Source organism: Botryllus schlosseri, chromosome 5 (assembly GCF_051294905.1).
Source record: "Botryllus schlosseri isolate E-star chromosome 5, Bs_hap1, whole genome shotgun sequence".
Classification (NCBI taxonomy): Eukaryota; Metazoa; Chordata; class Ascidiacea; order Stolidobranchia; family Styelidae; genus Botryllus; species Botryllus schlosseri.
In genome coordinates this window covers 10144828-10169069 of record NC_137240.1, presented here as the reverse complement: position 1 = coordinate 10169069, position 24242 = coordinate 10144828, and the positions used below count along the sequence as shown (strand labels likewise).

The window sequence follows — 24242 nt, the reverse complement described above, 5'->3', positions numbered from 1 at the left end:
AAGCCTATGTGATGAATAACACATGAGCTTTCTAACGATGAAATATATCGATGATGAAGGATTCCCGTTATTCGGCAGATATAGCCTACCTCAGATTTAACGTCAATCAGTATTACGTCAAGCGCATCGTCAGCATGGTAGACAGCAGTGATGAGCATCGGAGCGGAGCCGGAGTGGATTCGGAGCGGAGTTTTGCCGATTTTGTGACAATCGGAGCGGAGTCGGAGTTTACTACAGATATTTTTTCGGAGTATTGTAACTTTTGTCTCCGATATATTTGGATAGCTCTGACCAAAATACCCTATTGATTATGATTACAAACCAAAACACAGACAGTTGACACCTTGTAAAGCTGTAATATGACAGATAACATGCAAAAATGATTGCCAAGTGCATAAAAATCAGTCATCTGCACTGCAATTGGGGACTGGAGAGTAAACAATGCTATGAGGTCAACCATATTATCACATGTAGCATGTTGTACCATGTACCATGCTTGCACTGTTTCGGATACTTGACGAGATTCATCGGAGTATCTCGGAGTCTGGGATTGAGCTCTTCGGAGTCGGAGGGAGTTTTCCTCGGACACTCAAGTTGTCGGAGGGATTCGGAGTCTCGAAAAGCACTATCCGCTCATCACTGGTAGACAGTGATTCATGCTTACGATAGAATGTTGATTAACAACAATCTTTACATCTCGCGAAATGCTAAATGCTAAATTTTTTAAAAAGGCATTTGTTTAAAACACAGTTTAAAACAAAGTGTTTTAAAACGCCGTTCGTTTTAAATGCAACCCTACATGTGATACTGCTATTTCGAGTAATGCTCTGTTTGTGAATTCAATATCATCGAGAAGCTCTATGGATCTTGAATATTATCTCCGCACTAGCGAAATCTGGTATCTCCTGAGTTGGAGAAGTCGACAGAGAGCAAATGGATATTGGTAAGTGTTTGTCAACCGTTTTCGGAGTGGTAAACCCTTCTAATGCTTACTCAACACGGGGCCTACGATAACTTAAGTTAAGTTATCGTAGGCCCCGCTCAACACTTGTATATACCCCAGTCCACGCAGTACCAAATCTTACGTAATCCTAATCGGCAAATTGATAAGCATTGGCAAGGCAGCATATTCAGGAAATGCGTAGCATGTACAATTACAAATGCGAAATCTCACTCGTCATTTAAAGCAAACATTAATATTAAAGTTCCTCAGTCAGTTGTACGAAGCGAGACAGTAATAGCCCTGTTTCTTCAACGTCCTTGATGGAATTACTTTCTTGGACTCTATTTCAACAAGAGCCCAAACTAGTTGCTCAAAAGGTATGTCGTGGCTGGCGCTGGGGACATTGATTCAAGTTCTGGTATTCTGGAATCTGAAGCGAATACGAATGTATTGATTCGAGACGGATGGTGATAGATGATTTTTTCAAGTACTGAAATTATCCACTCCTTGCAACTGCAGCGCTCCGCTCCCTCTCTCCTATCCGCTATGCAACAACAATGCCACATCACGTGATTTCTATTCGTACATGGTATATATAACCCAATGTGTATCGTATATTAACTCAGGGTGTGATACAAAACCTGTTGTTAGATTTATCCGTACCTTATATATGGAAAAGGAGAATGTCGTCTGTTGAACTGCTAGTCAAGAACTCACTCAAGACGTTCGTCTCAGCTATACTGCAAGTTGTCCGGAATAGTAATAACACTAGAATACTGTTGGTATACCAGCATACACGTTAAAGTTCATATGCGCCACTCGTGCCTTTCTCTCAAACGCGTAAGCAGTGACTAGAATCCTAGTAATTTAGGCCGTAGGACCTACAATGCATGGTGGATAACTGCCGTTAAGCCATGCTTGTCGGTAGTAGGATTTCAATATGTCGTTTACAGCCATTTATTTTCATGTCGCTTGCTCTCGTTTTCTAGACGAGTCTGATGTTTCGCATAACCGTTATCATTATAGCATGACTCTCGCATTTGACTTAATCACCGTAATCACAATCTTATCTTTGGACATTGATATTATTTGCTGTCATCCGGATGACGTGAATGGATTTTGCTCAAGCGTTAATGCTATGCACCTCCAGTGCGGTAATCACGGAAATGGCGTGACACAATCCATTCTGGAGCGGCGTGGTAAAGCTGGTCCCAAAGGGGATAAAGGAGATAGAGGACAGGACGCTACCATCGATCATGATGAGTTGGAGCGAGTGTTTCAAGCTAATATTCAAGGTATCGTGATTACCATGGTTCGTCCGGTTTCTTCTTTAAATATCAATGTATGGCATCTTATAATATCGAGAATAGGATCATCAGGTAACGCTTAATTGCTTCAGATATTTTTTGATTATCTGTGTGTGTAGGCCTATTTGTGCGGCAGTTGACAAGACAGACGCCCACTTCTCATGTGATAATCAGGAACTGATTGCCATCGTATATGTTAGATGGTATTACTGAGGCAATGCAGAGCTACATTGACCTGAAGGAAACTGTCGACCGCAATTCCAGAGAGATTGAGATATTACGGGACGGTAAGCAGCTTCAAAGACTGAATGTATACAAAACTATGTTTGTTTGTTTGTTTACATTACATACTACAGAATCGCGGCACAGAAGAATGACAGATTGCAGCAAAGTTGACCCAAATTCGTACAAGTCTGGCAACGAAAGTCGAGGTGTCTTCGAAATTTATGTGCCAGCTAAATTCGAAGCGGCATGTGATCTCAGTACGGATGGTGGAGAATGGACAGTAAGTATGAAGTGTTCATATTGTCTAAGTAAGTGGTTCCCAACCTTTTTATAGACACGCCCCCTTAATGATGGTGAAAAATTTCGCGCCCCCTTACCGTCATATCACAAAATCCACCCGGGATGCTAGTAACCTCAGCAGATTGTTTGATGGCGTGGAATGATATGACTGTTGATGAGAGATTTTAAAAAATGAAATTCGGTTTATATATAGAAAAACACGCGCGAATTGGAGGTAAATCGCGCAGGGCGCGAAATTTTTTTCAGTTGACCGCTTCTTCGCGCCGCCTTCAGATACTTTCACGCCCCCCAAGGGGGGCGCACCCCCCAGGTTGGTGACCACTGGTCTAAGTTTTAGAATTCCGTTGGTTAAAATTCCATTCCATGCTCACGCTCACCTCTGGTGGCTCTATTAATATCCGCTAGAGAGCGATATATGTACGGTTGTATTCCGATTTCAGAGGTGGTCTGTAACGGAGTACTTCTACATTGTTCGAAGTAGTCAGGGTGATTATGATTTTAGACTACTTGTACTCAACAGTTTTTAGGCAAAACTAGACCATGAATAATCACTGTCTTACGTAACTAGACATCGCTACTTATACTTATACTTGAGTAGATATTTATGACGTTAAGTATACCAATCATAACTATACAATACATTGACCAATTTTGGATGTGTTTGACCAAGAAATAAATTCGGAAATAAACAATCCCGAAGTTTTGTTTAAACATGAGATGAGCGATCATTCGAAAGTAGTAAATTGGCACCTAAAGGGCCACCTGTTATAGACTCAAATTAATTAGGTGATACAAAGACGCATGGACGGAAGTGTGGATTTTTTTCGAAATCATACCGAGTACGTCGTTGGATTTGGAGATGCCGCGGGGGAGTTTTGGATAGGTAAGTGATATCGCATCAAATTTGCTCTGAATGAGTTATAGTTCCCGTGGGGTGAAACCGCATCTCGAACATTTCAATTTGCAGCGAATTGGATGGGCACTTACCATGTACACGCGATGGTTCACTAGACCGATGACGTCACCATCGAAAGCTATCGAACAAATCTAGTATAGAAACAATTAATTGACAAAATTAGATCGGCAATAATGCAAAATTAAGTTAAAATGTATGACGAAGAAAAACGGTGAAATACATTTTATTTGACTGCCAGTGATCTTGGATCGCATGTGATGAAATCATCTTTTGAATTTCGTCCTTGCCGTCTTTCTCTTAGCCTTCAATTTAGGCCTTTTTTGAACTCAAAGTCACGCCGGGACAATAACTTACCTTGCACATGCTATTGTCTGCATGGTCCAGATCTGAATTATGATATGATAAGTCCCATTCCAAATAAATTAGGCTATCCATTTTGCACATTACTATGAATTTTCCTGATTTTTTATTTCAAGCATCGGGACTTTAGTATCCTCGTATAAGGATTTATGGCATTGAAGGAAATAAATTTGAACAGGGTTGGACAACATGTACAACATACTACGAACGGCCACCAATTTCCAATTGCGAATAGACATGGAGGATTGGGACGGAGTGAAAAAGTTTGCAGAATATTCGTAAGTGTAGCGTTGCCTACATGAGCATTGTATTTAAGATCATTTCTATCTAAAGCACCAAGGATGTCTAGAAATCCCTGCTAAAACACATTGGTTACAGACGGCACATGCATTCGCGAAGAATCTAAAGTAAGAAAATATCCATTACAAAACGTAAATCTGTAATACTATAACCAAGATATGGAGGTAGTTCTGATTAGGAGGCGCCTTGAGATAACGATTTCTTCCAAGACTGATGACCTATTACTTTGCTCAGATTGGCCCCGTTAGATGCGGATTAAATGTATTTGCCGTCGATTAACGTTGCGCTACGTTTGTATGCCTGTTTTGGGGTATTCCTTGCGTTTGTCGACTGCGATGGTCATTTGCACCAGGCCGATATTCTGGATATTTGGATTTCGTATCTGTCGACTTGTAGCCAGAGGGGGTCAAAGTAGTCAAGAAAGCTACTCAAGTAAAGCTAGAAGTAGCGACGCAAAAATACGAGTAGAAGTACTTCTTTTAAAATCAGCTTGAAACTACTTGAAGTAGAAGTGGAATTGACTGACTTTAAATCTACTCAAGTAAGTAAGTAGTTGTGAAAAAGATCGTATTTCATTAGAATGGACCGTCAAAAGCTGCAATCTGAGCTATGCGAAAGGTGCAGACCTTGATTCATATTGATGCATCCAAGGATATAAATTTTCGACATCATAAGCATTCGTCCGCATCATGGAATGAAAATGATAACATTGATATGGAAATGCGATGCTAAGCTAAGCCTCCGTTTGCTCGCACACCCCGATTTAGAAAACTATCATGGTATGCGCCCTCCCCCATATTATAAGGCCCGTAGTATTAGTCGAAGAGCAATACTGAAAAGCTGTATCGGATACGGTGATAACACTTTGCGCGATTAGTAAACGTTAATAAAAATATGGCTGATCGTAAAAAGACCATATGGCGTAGCTTTATTTTCGGGAAATAGAAGCATTAATACACTTGCTTTTATATACTTCAACATGTATGTTCTCCAGACAAAAGAGCTGGAGCTAATTAGAACTCAAAGCATGATACTGGCAATTGAAAGAGAAATATAAATACTATTTCAAAAAAGCGGAACATATATATTTCAAGTCTTTTGTCCAGAAAGTTTAAAACAGGTCTAAAGCTAAAAAAAAGTCAGGGTCCACTCTTCCAGATTAGGACACGCCATGGGTTGCTAGATTACGTTATGATAGGTAAATGCTAGATTGAGAAATGGTAGTTTCAAACGATATGATGGGTCATATATACTGTGATGAAATATTTGATATGGGCGGCAATGCGGTGTGAACGGATCCGCGCAATCCACTCCCTAAATTATATTCGCCGATACGTTCGTGAAATAATATTGGTCTACTGTGCGCGAAACGCGACGAAAATTCTGGGCTCTACTCAACTTTAATGAAAATTAAATGTTTATATTCCGTGAAAACAGCCCCGAAATTCCTCAGTTCATCTGTCTGATTGAAGGATTAAACTACTCCTACTTGACAAACTGAAAATAGCGAAAGGTAAGTAAGTAGAGCACAAAATATTATGAAGTGAAGGTAGAAGTAGCGGGAAATTATATCTACTTGAGTAAGTACCGAAGTAGCGGAAAGCTACTTGAGTACTTCAAAAACGTAGAAGTACTTCGTTATCGACCACCTCTGCTGGTAGCACGGCACACCTCTAGGCTTTTCGTAAGACACCGCTTATGCGGACACAGGTGGCGAGGAGGAGCCTCGATGAAACTCCAACACCATTAGGTAGGAATTCTGAAGTTGACCTCGGTCGGACTCGCACCTGCATCCCATTGGTGTTGCAACCGCGGACCACTGCGCTATCTTGCCACGTTGCGCTACTTGATTCGAAAGGTGCTGAAGACTGACTACTGGCGTCTCTACGTTACGATGGAAAATTAGTTAAGAGGCCCCTTAATTCGTCGTAACACAAACCGGATATACATCGTTGCAACACAATAGACAACGATTGGTTTCCCTGTACTGCGATTACCATCCGCTTTCATGAATAATTTCGTAATACGGTGTGATTTTGGAGGTTTAGGGGTGCCATCTGCCATGCCAGAAAATTCTGAAATTTTTTTCATTTATTTTCATATAATAAATAAAAAACTTTCTTCTGTAGCAATGCGGCTACTGGTTGGAGTTGAACCAAATTTGGTGAGCAGGCTTCAATTAGGTAACCTATCAGTTTTATCAGAGCTTTACATATTGGGATCAATACATAAATATGAACTCTCAGTTATACCTTGCACAAATGTTACACGGAAGTATACGGTATAAATACGATTTGAGATGGGTTATACTTAACAACTTATTCGGCGCTATTTTATACCGCTCTTCGAAATGCTGAAATTTCATGAAGTTGATCCAGTGCTGGGGTGTTGCGAACAATTTATCCCCTCGACAGGGTGCCGCAAGGTCTAAATGTTGTGAACCACTTCTATAAGCAGTAATCACTCATCTGTTCGTTTTGCATTCTAATGCAAACTAGAGCAAACGCCATAGTTTGTAAAATGCGTCATGGTCGTTATTTCCCGTCCATTAACACAATTCGAACACAAGGAATTCAATATAGTAATCAGGTTACTTGGATCGAAGTTACCACATTCCGTAAGGCACGCTAGGTTTTGGGTAAAGTATATATTCTATAGCGGTACGATATCTTAACGCGGATTTCGCCTTATCCCGTACTAATTTCTACATTTACTTTCAAAACTATGACATAATCCGCCCTGAATCTTAAATTGCTCATGCTCATCCTACATCCTACAACCTCTACACCAGGGGCCTTTCGTATAAAGCGTGCCAAATATCAAAAATTGTAAAATATTATCAACTGGCGTGCCAACCATAATTAATTTTGTCATATGTAGCGTTTCAAGCGAGAAATCACACATCTGCAGCTGGCAACGGCATCGGTTACGTGACGTAACTTACGTCCGTAATTCTTACGGTATTGGTTGCGAAGGGTATGAATTTTGGTCGCTACCGCACTAGACCTACCACCTAATGTAGAGGATATGTGGTACCGATGGATCAAAAATTACAAAATGATCTCTGGCCCCCAAATGTTCATCCTACAACGACAAATCTTTTGTTGGCTCAACACTTAGATGCAAGCTCTACATACCGCGGAAATACACATGAATATCCGCCTTTTCGAAAAATATTTATGAACATTCAAAATTTGTTGCTCGAACGTATCATCGGTTCCCACCAGGTGGGTACAGGGGCATACCTTTCTTCTTGTGCACTATATAGTGCACTATATAATCTAACCTACAGCAAGTCAAAAAAGAATGTTTGGTCACTACCTTAGAAACATAGAGTAAATATTACCTCAAATGCTGGCAGAAAATGATGTTTTGATGTAGGCTCGAACTTACACATTTGAGGGTACATACATATTGCCCGCAAATCGACATTTTGACTTCGAAATAGCTCGTTATAGCGATAAAATACCGCAGGAAGAGGTGGTCAGTAACGAAGTACTTCTACTTTTTCGAAGTACTCAAGTAGTTTTCTTCTACTTCTGGTACTTACTCAAGTAGATCCGATTTTCTCTACTTCCACTTCGCAATATTTTGTGATCTACTTACTTACTTTTCGCTATTTTCAGTTTGTCAAGTAGAAGTAGTTTAATCCCCAATACGGAAGGTAGCCTAGGGAATTTCGGGGCTGTTTTCACGGAGTACACACACTTAATATACTTAAAAGTCAGGTAAAGCCCAGAAATTTTGTTGCGCTTCGCGCACAGTAGTCTTGGAGTGACAAGTATGTTTTCACAAAAGTATCAGTGAATATAATTTAGGTACCGGATGGCTTGGTTCCGCTCACACCGCATTGGCACCCATATCAAATATTTCATCACAGCAAATATGGTCCACCAACGTTTGAAACTACCGTTTCGCCATCTAGCAATTACCTATCATATCGTAATCTAGCAGCCCATGACTTGTCCTGCTAATCTGGAAAATCCGGCTTTTTTAACGTTACACCTGTTTTAGCAGATCACCTTTGAAGCTTTATGGACTAAAGATATGAAATATATTTTCCGCTTTTTAGAAGTGGTATTTGTTTTTCACTTTCAATTCCGAGTATCATACTTTGAGTTCTAATTACTTTCTGTTCTTTGGTCTGCAGAACATACATGTTGAAGCACGAAAGCTAGTCTAGTAATGCCTCTATTGTCCGAAAATAAAGCTACACTAAATATAAATTTTGCGATCCACAATATTTGTTATCAACGTATACTAATCGCGCAAAGTGTTGACACCATATCCGATACAACTTTTCCGTATTGCTCTTCGCCTAAACTTGGGAGGGTATAATATGGGGTAGGGAGCCATGCCATGATATTCTCTAATATGGGGTCTTCTAGTAAACAAAGGGTTAGTATCGCATTTTCATATCAATACTATAATTTGCATCCCATGATGCGAAAAAATGTTTATTCTGTCGAAAATTGATACCTCCGGGATGCATCAATACGAACAAAGCTCTCTGCACATTCCGCATAGCTCAATTTGCAGCTTTTGACTGTTCAGCCGAACGAATTAAGACTGTTTTCAAAACTACTTACTTACTTAAGTAGATTTAAAGTCAGTCAATTCTACTTCTACTTCAAGTAGTTTTAGGTTGCTTATGGAAGAAGTACTTCTACTCGTACTTGAGTAGATTTTTTCGTCGCTACTTCTACTTCTACTTGAGTAGCTTTCTTGACTACTTTGACCACCTCTCACCGCAGGTCACCATGATATAAGCCTCTCCTATATGTAGGCGTGTTTCTGTGGTAGCATGATTAGTTAGTTCAACGATTTTGCTTGATTTGGCTATATTATCAGCGTCCCCCACGTTGTAAATTTTGCAATTGAATTGAAAAAAGTCCACTGAAGATTGAGATTAAATAAAATTTATATGTGTCGTTTTATAGCCTGATACAAGCCATGCACTTTACATTACAAATGATAGCTGTTTTGTTCGTGTCGAAGACTACACAAAAAATTGATTAAGTCGGTCGAAATATATTTTACACCCCCTAAAACAAAAAACAACAACATCTGTCATGGACCCCATAGCTAGTGCTGGACAAAGTTATTTGCATGTGATGGAATATTCCGCCAGCAGTATGCATTTGTAAAGAAATTCACGGAGTGTAATCATGGGATTATCATAGAAATAATATTGGCATTTTGAGTCCCAGTGTCTCATAGGTACCACATTTCCCCTACGTAATATGTGCATCATGCAAATTTAGTCGCGTAATAATCGATTTCCTGTGGCTGCCTTGATCGTTCCCAAGTCTACTGTGTTCGGTACCATAGCCAATAAGTGACAGGCCCACCAAAGATGTTATGATGAGATGGCCTGATGATAAAAATGGGCCAACCCCGGTATCATGCAAGTCGGTTTGATGTCACAATTAAATTGGTCTGACACTAGATTTGTCTGCAACGCTATAAAGATCGCGGTATAGCGGTAAAGGTTATTGTCGTTGCTCCAGATAAATCGGAATCACTTACACTTATCAAACGAAACTAAAACAATATATCATTTCGTGAGACGAACACAATTCCAAATTCGCATTTCGACACGGGACGGTTGCGTCCCAATGCCAATCTCCATAACAATGAAAAATTCGAGGCTGATTGTGGGAGTTCCAGGGTCACGAGCGGAATAAAATTTATATTTTCGTAATCAGTGCAGAGTCAGCTTTCGATTGATACCTGTTTTACCAAATTTAATGCTCGGCAAGCCGGTCAAAAATGACCGTCAAATTGCCTGTAGCCAAATGGAAATTGTGACGTGATACAATTTCACTGAGGCGTGAGATTCGCCTGTGTCGACACCATATAGGACACTATGCTTACACCGTACAGTTATGGTAGTTATTGGGACGAATAATAGCCATGCTGGCATATAGCTTGTAGTCTGCGAACAACATGCTAGTTTCGATCACAAACACAACGACATGAAAGAAAATGAGATAGTTAATACAGGCTTATTTACTTTCATGCCCTCAACTACACCAGAAAAAGAGGATGATTGCTTCAGCATGTGTAAATACTTTATTTCGCATTCTTCCGAAATCACAAATCAGGCGCAAAATGTGACCTCGCGAGCCGCGTGTTGGTGACCCCTGTTATCGTGCAAAACGAGCCAAGCTTGATCTATACAGACACTAACCATTCTCCTGGTTATGTGAATGCAATGTGATTTGAAATGAACTTGATTTATGCGGTATTTATTAATCAATCACAATTTCATTTAATTTCCTAGTTTTTGCGAATTCAGTAATTCTAATTCTAATCTAATTCGGAAAAAACTGTGTAGCTCTAAATATAATTCTAATCTAATTTGGAAAAAGCTGTGGAGCTCTAATTCTAATTCTAATCTAATTTCAAAAAAGCTGTGTAGCTCTAATTCTAATCTAATTTGTAAAAACTGTGTAGCTCTAATTCTAATTCTAATCTAATTTGGAAACGCTGAAAATTTTCTAGTTGTTCAAGTCTGATCTCGCGTGCCTATAGATTACATGTCAGGAAGAAACATGTTAGGCAACAAGCGAAACTGAACCTGTTATCTGGTTTTACATGACGGACCTGTAATAAGAGGTACCAGGACGAAACATGTTACCCAACCAGTTTATTTTTTACAGTGTATGGGTCTGCCGTCCCCTGCTCTACACATTGATTCGCAGACATCGCATGATTGAATTTAAGATTTGTAATAAACCGTGAGGTGTGTAGGTTTTTAAGATCATTGTTGACGTTAATGGCGGCAAAATGTTCTGAATTGCTTATTCCGGCAGAATAGTTTCGGAGACGAGCATCAATATATGATGCGAAGCCATCATATGTATTGTCGTATTTAATACCAAACCATCAAGAAAGCAACTTTTACAGTTTAGTCTTGAAACATGGCTAAATATATGAACACCATAGACTACTCCTTGTCGCTTCGACATCTTCCTGTCTTTTCATTGTATCGCATTTTTTGCGGTGTATTGAACTGATAAAATTGCTAATAAACCAATGATGATGATGAAGAAAAAAAAAACAGAAATCATTTGTTGTGTATAGGCTTATGCATAATTTTTCAAATCACAGTTGTGCCGAGCAGCGTAGGCCTGCCCATACGTTCCACTGCATGCTGCAACATTGAGTCGAAGCAAGAGCACATAGCCACAGTGTCAACCGATCTTGATATACGCTGTCTTACAAAAGCCTAGAACGAAAGTGGGCACTGGGCATGCTGTAAGTTGGCATCTTCGGGATCATAATAAAGAATATCAGCCTGGTGTAAAATGAGCAACATTGACCAGTGATGCTGAGGCACCACAGACACTGAATAAACAACAACAACAACAAATTCAATCCACCTATTATCGTTTTGTCCCGTTGAGTAGGCCTATATATTTTACTGCGGGGTCAAAATGATCAGTCCCAGATACTATTATTTCGTGACAGGCGATTTGATATCGGGCGTCCTTGGAAAGACTACACTCTGGAAATAGATGGATATTCTGGAACGGCGGGAGACAGCTTATCTCCACATAATGGATTGAAATTTTCCGCCAAAGACCATGATGTTGATACGGGGAGCGGTAATTGTGCGGAGAAGTTCAAGGGCGCATGGTGGTACCAGAATTGCCATTCGTCAAACTTAAATGGACTCTATCACAAAGGAGGACAACACAAGTCGTACGCCGATGGTGTCAACTGGTCCAGTTGGCAAGGTCAACACTATTCACTTAAATTGGTTGAAATGAAAATAAGGCCCACAAGTTGAATTACTATACTAACTTGGCAGGCTAGGCTTACAAGGTTGGTATGGCCACGGTCTGTTTCAAGGATCAGCGCAAATTTGCTTTGAATGAATAAATAATAATAATATAATTGGTCTGCCGGTTCCGTGCTCATTGACTAGGTGGAATTACGGGTAGGCTTATTCGCAGTCGCAGTCGGTCCAGTGTCATGAAGTCAATAACCTTTGAAGATGAAAGGAGAACGAAAAAAGGAAGACGCTCTGCAACGCTGATAAAGAATGTCCTTAATCGGAACGACACCGACATCAGGACATTCTCGAAAGCAGCATTTTCAGGGGAAATTTAATTTACAATTGAAATCTTTAATGCTCTCTCTTTTCGATGGATACATCAATCACCTCGGCGATGGTGCTCTTAGCCTGAACGAGGCCAGAGCTAGACTAGATAGACCTCTATATAATGCGGGGATGATCGAGGCTGTAACTTAATTACTTCACTTTGCTGGGTTTCATGTAAGGGACTTCGGGGTTTTACGGGACTCGGACATGTCCTAAAAGAGTCATATTCAGTTCCTCGACACTAAATTATCACCGTAGTGTGGCGTGTTCTACAGCCTTAAGACGTTTCATGCCAGCCTGGGTTCTTCTGATACTCTTTAAATCCTTAATCCAATCGAAGTTACAATATGGCATCCTCTGTTGGGCGACTGCTAGTAAAACTGCACTCGAGCCAATGCAAAAACTACAACATAATGTACTCCGTATCACAGCTAGGGCCCCGAAGGGGTTGTCCATCCAACAATTCTCTGCTGCAGTGAAGAGATTCGGTGTTCAAAACATAGAGAATATGCGGAAACTAGAAATCGCCAAGTTTGTGTATCAGTTCCACTGCGGTCATTACCCTGAATATCTCAATGACTTCGTTACCTCGGAATCGAAAGCACATAACCGTTGTACTGACGTAGAGTTATCAATACGTGGTTGTTAAACTGCGTTGCCTATTTTTATATCTATATCGAAGTCATGATGCGGCCCGCGGCCTCTACGAATTTTGAAAAGTGCCCCGCGACCCATTTTGAGTGGCGACCCATGGCCTAGGCCAAGGTTTGTGTATGATTCCAAAGACTACTCCAAGTCGTTTCAACACCTTCCTATCATTTCATGTATCGCAAATTTTGTGGTGTATTTATTAAACAAATAAAAATTGCTAATAAACCGAACCGAGAACTTGTGAGGGGTCCAAGCCGGGATTTAAGCCGACATGACACCCGGCTTTGGTTTTGCATGAAGTAGCTAATTAGGACTCCCTGTCTAAAGTTTCGAATCATCAGCTAGCAGAGCCAGCGTAAAAGGTTGATTTTCTCGACGGTACGCATCTTTTATAATTTCAAAATGACAAAGATGCGCGCGGCATGTCAGGTTGCGCCGGCATTTATAATACATTGTCATACTGTTTGCCATACCAACTCTCACCTCTTGGCAAAACCATTCATCTAGTCTAGTCACTGTAATAGGCCTAGTATATTCTTTCGGTCAGCCGCGTCGACCAAGTACCAAGCGGACCAGGGTCTCCGCATCTCATGAGATTTGAGCCTACTTCATTTCATAATGTAAATATATTCTCGAATGGCGGCGGGCCTAATGATATCACTGCTGTGCTTTATGAAAGAGCTGATAGAACGCCCTGCCGATGGTCTCATGAATCGAGCATCAATTCCAGTCAATCCATGCAGGTTTATCGAACAGCATTTCACCAAACCGTTCCTGGCGACAAGCTATGCTCGTCTCCAGATGAGGGTGAGAATATTTTCCGTTGAGCAGTGCAGAAACACAGTTTTTCCTACCCCCAGGAAATATATCGAAACAAAAGTACAAAATATGCTTAAAATACAGCAATGACTCCCAACGTATTAGCATTTAAGACAAAGCGGCATGCTAAAATTGTATGTGACTGTTGGGATGCTTTAGTCTAGGGGTGCGATCTCTGCGACCGGTGAGAGCGTGACTATTATGTGCCGGAGTTTCTGCCCTGGGTATCTCCAAGCTAGGAGACGTGCAACGTTTTTGGCAACATGAAACTCAATGAAGTGCATTGTCAAAATGATTGACGGCGATGCCGATAATACCTTAGCGCAAAATAACCGTCACATGTTGGTCAAATCGTTCGATATTAATGTGCTCAGGCGTCGAAATGACCGGCGCCAAACAGTCCAAAATATTTTGAACAGCAACAATCGCTACAGCGATCTTTAGAGCTTTACAGACAAACCTTGGTGTCAAAGCAACCTTATTGTGACACCAAACCAACTTGTATGATACAGGGCTCGGCATATTTTTCATGATCAACCATATCGTCGTAACAACTTTGGTGCGCGAGCGCGCGTCACTTACTGGCTATGGCATAGCGGATTTGGAAACGACCAAAGCAACTACAGAAGATCGATCTTAGCGCGAATATATATTAAGTAAATATTACCTATATTAAACGATAGCTCCGCTGCGGAAGCGACCAAAATTCATAGTGTTCGCGGCCCACAATTTCAGAACCACTGCCGTTGCCAGCTTCAAATAAGTAGTTGGCGGGATTCCTTGCTTGAAAAATAGTATGACAAAACTATAAATGTGTGCCGCCGCTAGCTCGCGTAATATTTTGAAATTGACATATTTTAGACACGCTGTACTCGAAAGGTTGCCGACGCCTGCGATACACCAGTACGATGGATGATAGACGAATCTTCACCGACGTGAAATCGATGTCGGGTAAGCTATTCTTGCAGATATTTAACGATCTGTGCATTGTGCAACACGAACTGTCTGCACCACTGCAACCCAGTCGCTGCTCTTATATATTGTCCTATATATTTGTGTAGGCACCTATAGGTATTTTTCAGTGTTGTATAGGAATGTGTGGCTGAATATGAAACGTAGTAAAACATGCCACACTATCAATACGATAAAGGCTATATCCCGATGATCTTATTTTATATTTCATCGTTTGACACATTTGCATTATTGTGTGTCAAATAGCCTACTGATATACATCAGTAGTTTTGAACCGTTAGGCTACAAAGACATTTTCAGAATGATTTGGAATTTTATGAAGTGAATTAAAAGGTAATATTCATAGTTTCAAATATATTATAGGTAAAACTGACTTTTATCGTAAGCCATTGGTTCTCAACCCGAGTCCGCGGAAGGCGTTAGACGAGGCCGAGAAGTTATCAATTTATCCGCAATATATAATCCGAAAAGCGTATATATACGTAGGCCTACGTCCGAGTACTTTGAAATCTCGTGTTTTTGAGACAAAAATTTTTGTTAGTCTTCCAGATTAGTCTTCAAGTCTGTTCTTCATTCTGTTATCCGATGGAATCAAAAAGACGTAGCTTTTGCCGATTTCTATGTAGTCAGACGTTCGGCTGATAGTCGAGTTTGTAGCGTTGCATGCATGTCGTTCTGCAGGCTCGCAGTTAACAACGAAAGTAGTATTGCACCAAACTATTTACTTGGTAACGGCTCATGAGGTGGAAAACCCCGACGTTTGAATTGACAAAGTCAAGCCCATCATAAACAATATTTGTGGTGATCCGTTAAGTAGTTGAGTTTCCCATGACGATGAAATAATTATTATTGATGGAGTATATTACCATCATTCGCCAGATATTTTTCGTTTCACGTCAAGTAGGATTACATGAACTGGAACGTCAGCAAGATAGTAATCGATTCATCATAACGATAGAATATTCCGTCTAACTACAATCTCTTCATTTCGCAAATTGCTAATTGTGAAACGAGTCTCTCCTCGAATTGCATATCCCCGTGCTATAGGCACATGCAGGATCGAAACATCCCTTCGTCATTCCTCCAAAAACGTGAGTCTTGGCCCCCATAAGATGATCAACCAAACGTCCGGGGACTTCACACCTTACCTTCGTCCCTTAGGCCGCCATTTATGATGGACTTTTCGCCACTACTCGAAGTGGGGGACTACGTATATTTGTTGTCTAGTTGCGCAAGGCGCAAAAATTTCAAATTCATGACTTAATTGTGCCATTAATAAATCGGTAATTGCAGACTTGCAGTTATATCTGATACATTCACTTTCACAGCCCACGTCATTAGATTAATCGACAGAGCTGAGGAAGAAGGATCCTTCATAAATTCGGGGCTCGTAATTAATAATTATGCATGTCTTGGCGGACCCGTTGTTGTTTTGTTGCATGTTTTTATGTCACGACCTTTCGTCTGTGATATAGTCAAAATAGATTGGAATGGCCAGAACGCACCAGACCAAACTCGAAGAAAAAAAAAATTATTTCATGAGACGCACACGATATTCCAAATTAGTATTTCTTGACGGGGCGTATCAATTTCCTCTGCGGTGAGTGGCATTCTTATACAGTTGGACAATGTTCCCCCTACGCTGCGCACGTGCGCGGACGCGCGCTGCTTTTGAAGTCGCCGCGCACAGAAAAGCCGAAGTGATGACTTTTTTAGTCGTTACGCACTGTTGTCCAAGGAACCGCACAGTGAGTTGGTGAGTGCGCGCAGACTCGTATTAAATTAGAGGGAACATTGCTGTGGGGTGTTGATTCGGCCGAGGCCATTTAAACGCCTACATGAACAATTGAATATATGTATCTAAACGGTTTTGGACAATCTTGTATCTCTTTTGACAAGCTGGAGGGTTCAACAGAGAACAAATTGTACGGTACAGTCGTCATACACCACAGTCTAGGCAATATACCGAATCTGTCGTAACCATGATAGGAATATCGATTGGCATTGGCAAGGCTGCAGGATATGCGAAGAATATAATGAAACAAATGCAAAATTTCATCAGTACTTTATTGCGACCTTTAACTTGAATTTTCACTGTCAATTGCGCGAAGAGAGGCAGTAGCCTTGTTTCTAGTGCTCGTCTCATAAGCCAAAGTCCTTGATGGAAGTACTTTTTTGGATTGAATTTCAACAATACACGAAAATCCTTGCTCGCAAAGCTATGTCGTCGGTAATACGAACGATGGAACGAAGGATGAGAATGGCTTTTGAAGGAAATTTTGGTATTCAGTGATGTTTCGCAGCGACACCAAAAGTCATTAGAGTTTTTGAAATGTTTTAACTCCGCCTTTCGAACCACATCTGATCGTAGCTCATATAAATTCACTGTAGATCAAGTTAGACTCTTCAGTTACAAACCGCTGCACGATTAGAGAATTAAGATTCAAGTAATCGACCCGTAGAAAAGAAACGCTTCGAAACTTTGATGTAGCACATCGACAGGCTGCAAATACGGCCGATTTTTATTTGATGCACTGTCACTATGTCAGGTTTTTCGGTTTGCCAATTACACTTCGTAACGAGTTCTTCAAGCATTCAGAATTAGATCAAGGCTCAGCCTTGATTTCGGCTCAGCTCACCCCACCCTATCCTCCGCTGTAGCTATATTAGCTATTTTTTGTAAGTTCATGCGAATGCCATGGATTTCTTTTGTCGTGACTTCACATTGGATTGGCTTTGTTCCCAGGATTCTTAGGAATTTCCATTACAAATATAGGGTCTATATGGCCCCGTTGACGAAAAATGTTTCCGAACCGTATTAAACGTCTTTAATCACGACTACATCGTCATGTAGCATTATTACGGTCGGTGGTCATCATCAGCATCAGAACATCCATTTCATTCCAATGATACATAACTACGTGCTCCAACTGTTGAACATACCACGATTGCGAGGGTTTTAACCATTCGACAACATATATGTCCACTATATCTAGTGCAAGTCGTTCGATGGCTCATGTTGCATTCTTTTGCAAACTATTTACGTAATTATGTCGAAATTAATTAAATAATTATACAGCTTTTGAAAATTTTAATTTTAGATCCCGTTCATTTAAAACATGAGCATCGCATGTTTCAGCGTATATAAAGTTCGTGTGCTTTGGATGATAGTGGGATTCTATGATTGAATCAATCTATCTGTAGTCATATAGCATTCGTTCGTAATGTGGGCGATATCGCCCCCCAGTGGGAGATTTTGAGAAACAAGGGGGCGAAAATACCAAAAGGGGCGACTGGGGACGATAGGTGGCGCAAATCTTAAAACGATGAGTGAGATATATTTAATGAACATGGCCCAAAATGCACGTGAAGACGGGTTATACTACATATGACGCGAAAAAAGGTCAACTCACGCAAAAGTAGACGCGGAAACCATTTTCCGAGCACCTACTTGGGCACATTACCTTTTCCTCAGTCCTTATACCAGCGATCAAAGTTAGGTGTGTAAATTTCCCGTTTATATGTCCTCGTTTCGAACCTGTAAATATGGGGGGGCGAAAATCTGTTTCGAGATTAATAAGGGAGCGATGAGTCGAAAAAGGTTGAGAACCACTGTCCTAAATGCCTTTTTTTTCGACAGATTTTGAGAAAACCGTCGTTTCTATTTAAGCTCCTGCATTGCGAATACAACACATTTTCGAGAAGCTATTTCAGAGTCTCGTCTGCAGGTCGATATAACACAGATTTTCTCAACCCGTTTGGAATTCTGTAGAGGTGTATTTGCGGTAAATTGCAGTAAAACAGTCATTCTGTAAGAGGGGCTGAGATGTTGCTTTTACCAGTTACTTTTGTTGCATTTCCGTCTAATAAGACATTGGTTACTCTGCTATGGACGTCACGGGAATATTTGCTTATGAGTTAAGCTGAAATAGCGTGATACGTCAACTTGTCAAGCTGAGGTCCCTCTTAGTTATTTGCCGAATTTCCCTATTTGCTGCCGTCGCGATGGAGCGAGTGATATGATGTTGAAATCGAAAGAATTATGATCACAGATGTCGAGATTGCTGGAAATTATAGGTATTTCGAAGCAATGGTCTCAGAAACTATAAAGTTCATTTGCGAACGCGAACCTCTGAATCATCAAGGTTCGCATTCTGAACGCCAATTGAACCGCACGTCCGCAGTTTTCGCTATATAGCTATTATATGCGGCTGAGGTGGACTATCCTCTTTCGATTTGAGGACGAAAATACTAATTCCAAGAATAGCACCCAAATCGGAGTTACATACAGTGAGTAACTGCCGTTATCCCACGCGAATATATAGTAGGCTTGAATATGTCGTTGATAATTATTTATTTTAACATCAATTGACCTTCTTTTATAGACGCTTCTGCCGTCCCGGAACTGTTATTATTATAGCATGATCCGCGCATTTCACGCAATCTCCGTCTTATGTTTGACTATTCATATTACTCACTGTCATCCGGGTGGCGATGAAGGACAGGAAGCCACACTCGATACTGATGAATTGGAGCGGGTAGTTCGAGCTAATATTGAAGGTATCATTATGATCATGGACCATGGTTCGTTCATTTTTTCAATCATTGCAATGAATAGCATCATAACCTATCGAGACCATAGGACCAACAGGTAGCGCTATAAGCTGCTTGCTCCAATATTTTGCAGCTTGTGTGTGTGTGTGCGGCAGGTTAAAATGAGGATGTCACGTATGCATGCCCTACCCAGGCCCACTACCTAAGTGGTTAACAGAAAGTGATTACTATCGCATTTTCTCAGATGTTATTTCCGAGGTCACGCAGAATTACACTGATCTCAAGGAAGAGATTGAAGTATTACGGAACGGTAATCGGGACGACTTATAGAGCTAGACTATAGGTATATAGAAAAGTATTATTTTTAATACATGCTTCAGAACTGCGGGATAGAAGAACGATAGGTTGCAGCCAAGTTGACCCAAACTCATACAGGTCCGGTAACGAAAGTCGAGGCGTGTTTGAAATTTATGTGCCAGCACATAAAGTCGAGGCGTCATGTGATCTCAGTACGGATGGTGGAGGATGGACAGTAAGTATGAACTGTTAATACATTGCCAAAATTATAAAATCCCGTGCGTTCATATCCAAATCCATGCATATCTCTGATAGCCCTATATCCGCTGGACAACGGTCAATGAGTGGATGTGTTTTGGCTAGAAATAAATTCGTAATTAAACAATCCCGAAGTTACGTTTGAAGACGAGTTCTGCTACCACCGAGTGTTACTTGAATTTTTGGACATATTCAAATTAATCAGGTGATACAAAGACGCATTGATGGAAGTGTGGATTTTTTTCGAAATCATACCGATTACGTGGATGGCTTTGGAGATGCCGCTGGAGAGTTTTGGATAGGTATGTGACAGGGTAGTAACCAAGTGACAAGGCTTCGAGTCACAAGTCAATCTCGCTTTTATAGTTTTGACTCGAGTCACGTCGGGTAATTTTCAATTCGCCACCGAGTCAAGTCCGAGTCCAAGTTATCGAGCAGAGGTTCGAGTCCAAGTCATTGTGTTGACTGCTCAAGTGCTCAGTTTCCAGTTAAAGTCTTGTTAAACCCACTGTTATAACTCTGTTTGGTGATATCGAATGGTTCGCATTTTCATTATACTAATTTGTAATAGCTTCTGGTCTCATTAAAGTACCAGTACCAATAGACGAAATCCCAATAGGTTGGTTACTTTACTATTCTTACAATGAAATGTCGGTCTTGGCCGTCTGAGTCTCGAGTCATACGACTTGGTTCGAGTCATGCGCAATGTCGAGTCGAGTCGAGTCATTTCCGTATTTTGAGAAAATGACTCGAGTCATCAGAAAATCGTGACGCGAAGTCTGACTCGAGTCATTACAACACTAGTATGTGACAGTGATATACCAGCGAACTCAGCCCTTGAATATATCCAGATTTCACTTTCATACATTAGAAGAACATGATATGTCTATTGGATAAAATGTAAATTGTGAAAAGTAAGTAAGTGAGTCAGGGCAAAGTATAGAAGAAAGTGTAACGTAAAATTCGTGACAATGCTGCAAGTAGAGAAAGTCAATTTAGAACTATGAAAAGCAGAAGTATACTCCACACAACAGATTTTCCTTTTCGACGACACAAAAAATCTCGGTGTTCCTACTATACCGTATTGTTGGTGGTTGGGACCATATGTTGTCTTTTTATTCAATTTTGACAAATACGCAATGCATAGGTGTAATCAGTAGCACTTAAAAAAAAACTTTCAAAATCCATCCATCTAAGCGAATTTCGCGTAGAGCAAAAATAAAAAAAAGTGCATTTAGAAAATAACCTTGCATTTTTTGCTATTCGTGTTCACCATACGCTAATATCAAATACAGGACTGGAAAATCTGCACATCATATTGCAGTCAGGCGACAATTTCCAATTGAGAATTGACATGGAAGATTGGGAAGGCACTAAAAAGTTTGCACAGTATTCGTAAGTATCATCATTTTTGTTTATGTAATGATCCATGCGCCAAATTGAAGCCACACACTTTGTAAACTCAGTAGGCTATGGTTCTCCATCCGTGCAGATTGAGTATTCTTGATATTTTGCCGGGGACTCGCTTCCCATTTATAGATTCATCCTTATATTATTGTCGTTACCCCCAAGAAGAAAATGACGGGATGAAATTACCCCTTATTCAAAAATATCAAATTACAGCTTGCACTCAATTAATTATAAAACAACAGAAAGTGACGTCATAATGTTAACTGAAATATGCCTGTTGAAAACATCAAGTCGATGGGAAGAGTGATGCTATTTTTGTGTTATCCAGTGGTCACATCTAGGCAAAGGGGAGGGTAATAGACAGAATCTCATGTAATTGTCAGTCGCAAAATTATTATCAAAGTTCGTTTTGATCGATACCATTGCAGAAAATCATATTTCACAGCAATAAATTGAAGGAAATTCAATCAGAAAGTTTGATGCAGTTATACCGAAGATTGGTTATTAATTTTGAAAGTGAACTCAAAAGGTTCCAATATCTTCCCCTCGTTTCTTCGAAGGCATTTAGATGATGGACTTTTTTTGAATAGACTAGACAGACCACTACACTTTTCAATATCAACAACTATATTACTACGATGTTGTTACTGATTATAGGTGTAAAGCTGAACTTACACGCCCTCGTTGTCTTTCAATTTGCCAGCATGCGTAACAATATATGATCCGCACGACTGCAAAATAAATTGGACTTACCTAGAACTATACGAAACTACATTCGACCCTCTTATTCATAATCACTGAAGGTTACTATGATATCGCAGCATGCATGGTGTGTTAAGTGAAACAAAATATATACAAGCTCGCAAAAATATATGTTAGCCTACATTCATATTTAAGTTTGAAAATATTTCAGTGCAGCGTTATAGGTTTATAAAAAATATCAATTTGAATTACCCCGCGAAAATTGGTAAATTACCCCTTTGGGGGCAACTACCCTCAGGTTAAGAACCACTGGTATAGTGCATAAGGAGAGAAGGCTTCTACTGCTCTGAATTTGTTTCAAAAATCAGTTACGTGTTTCTTGAATGACTTCTACAGGTATCATGTACCGTGTTGTATAAGTACCTTGACTCCGGAAAAGCATAATTCGTTACTGACCACCTCATGCAGGCGTACTGTACACAGACTATGTCTTTTCCAGCTAATGATTTATTAGGTATTTTTACTTCTCCATATACAAACAAGTGACACACGATATTGCCAGATGTCTGTAAGAATGAATATTATGTTCATTGTTCAGGCGATTCGATATCGGTGGGGCTCGGGAAGATTACATCTTAGAGGTGTCTGGATACTCGGGGACAGCGACCGATTCGATGAATGCGCACAACAAAGGCAAATTCTCCACCCGTGATCACGATGTGGACACTAACAGTGGAAACTGCGCATTGTCATATAAAGGAGGGTGGTGGTACACTGCTTGTCACCATGTCAACTTAAACGGCCACTACTACAATGGCGGAGTGCATGAATCCTACGCTGATGGCATAAATTGGCGATCGTGGAAGGGATATCACTATTCTCTTAAATTTGTGGAAATGAAAATCAGGCCATCAAACTGAAATGCTTGCTAACGAACGTATATAAATAGGATATTTGTTGACTGGAAACAGAAATGATCTTTATTGGAATAATTACATTCATTTAATTATGATTAGAATACGACCGATATCATATGGAAAGCTATGATGTGTATGACATCTTTGTCTTTTGTACTCAACAAGAATAAATGCTTCCAAAGCAGCGATATAAAGATTTCGCTTGTGTTGAGGCAAGCTAAATTCTGTTTCAGAATCAGTGGTATACTAATTGGCTCCGGGATGTGACCAGTGAGGTTACTGCAATTCTTTCAACGTCTGATTCGTTTGATTCGGGATTCGCGATATTTTGAGGCGCACAGGAGTTGGAGTAAAAGTATAGCACTTTTCAGTCTGGGGAGTCGCAAACTTTGATATGAAGGAGTCGAGTAGGGATGGTACGAGCCCCTGAAAGGTTCAGGTTCGTGTGAACGCGAACCTTTTGGAAAGGTACTGTGTGAACGCAAACGTGATTCTGCCCAGCCTTACTAATAAGACCCAAATCGCAACTCACAACCCTAACCCTAATTAACCAAACCCACAACTCTAACGTCAATTTCAGTAATGTCCATTTCTCGGTAATAGGATTATCATCGGTAATGTCGTTCTCGGTATTGACTGGTTCCGTATAAATCATCCTTCTGCATGTGTTTAAATTACTGATAGCATTATGTCAAATTTGGGTTTACATGCCTATTGCGAAGTGCGGAAACACGAATGAACCGATGAGTATTTAAAATAAATGGGATGTATTGGTCAGCGGTTGAGGCGAATTCAGTGACTTAGTTGATTTGTTAGCGATACAGAATTTATTAAGTATAGTGAGTAAGCGGTTCTTGAATTATACATATTCATCTGCAGTAGCCTACCGCATATGAATACAGACTTGAACCATCAAAATTTCACTCGAGTAACCAACCCTGTCCTGGTGTGCAGTAAGATATCACTCACGCCTGCTTTATTTCCTGTATTAGGAAAAATATAAAGCCATCGAAATCATGGATGTATAAAACTCTAGTTCTAGATATCCGTGACCAAAATATATTTCGATAGACCTACTGAAATCAAATGACGTCAGAATTGAAAAACGCAAGCCTGTATCATGAATAACACGTTGTTTGCGATGAGGCGTTAAGTACTTTAGCCTTCCAACCACGAAAGAATTCGATGACATACAGTT

The 24242-nt window shown here is 40.3% G+C and overlaps 1 protein-coding gene and 1 long non-coding RNA gene across 6 annotated transcripts in view; one reads left to right on the top strand and one right to left on the bottom strand.

Moving 5' to 3' along the window:
- LOC145439715 (uncharacterized) overlaps window positions 1–24242 on the bottom strand; it is a 129356-nt gene that overhangs the window by 45596 nt on the left and 59518 nt on the right. The gene's annotated exons all lie outside the window — the stretch shown is intronic.
- LOC145439691 (microfibril-associated glycoprotein 4-like) lies at window positions 1396–23240 on the top strand. Of its 5 annotated transcripts, XM_080317241.1 has the most exons (7): window positions 1872–2170; window positions 19399–19466; window positions 19705–19770; window positions 19841–19992; window positions 20221–20317; window positions 21311–21410; window positions 22726–23240. In XM_080317241.1, exons 1-7 carry the CDS (start codon window positions 1884–1886, stop codon window positions 23045–23047), a joined length of 1092 nt encoding a protein of 363 aa, XP_080173367.1. In that variant the 5' UTR covers window positions 1872–1883; the 3' UTR covers window positions 23048–23240. The 5 variants fall into 5 exon arrangements, with proteins under 5 accessions (XP_080173365.1, XP_080173366.1, XP_080173368.1 ...); XM_080317239.1 differs by lacking the exons at window positions 19399–19466; window positions 19705–19770; window positions 19841–19992; ... (1 more) ...; window positions 21311–21410; window positions 22726–23240 and adding exons at window positions 2451–2537; window positions 2607–2755; window positions 3562–3658; window positions 4230–4329; window positions 11828–12256 and having other exon boundaries at window positions 1396–2238; XM_080317240.1 differs by lacking the exons at window positions 19399–19466; window positions 19705–19770; window positions 19841–19992; window positions 20221–20317 and adding exons at window positions 2451–2537; window positions 2607–2755; window positions 3562–3658 and having other exon boundaries at window positions 1414–2238.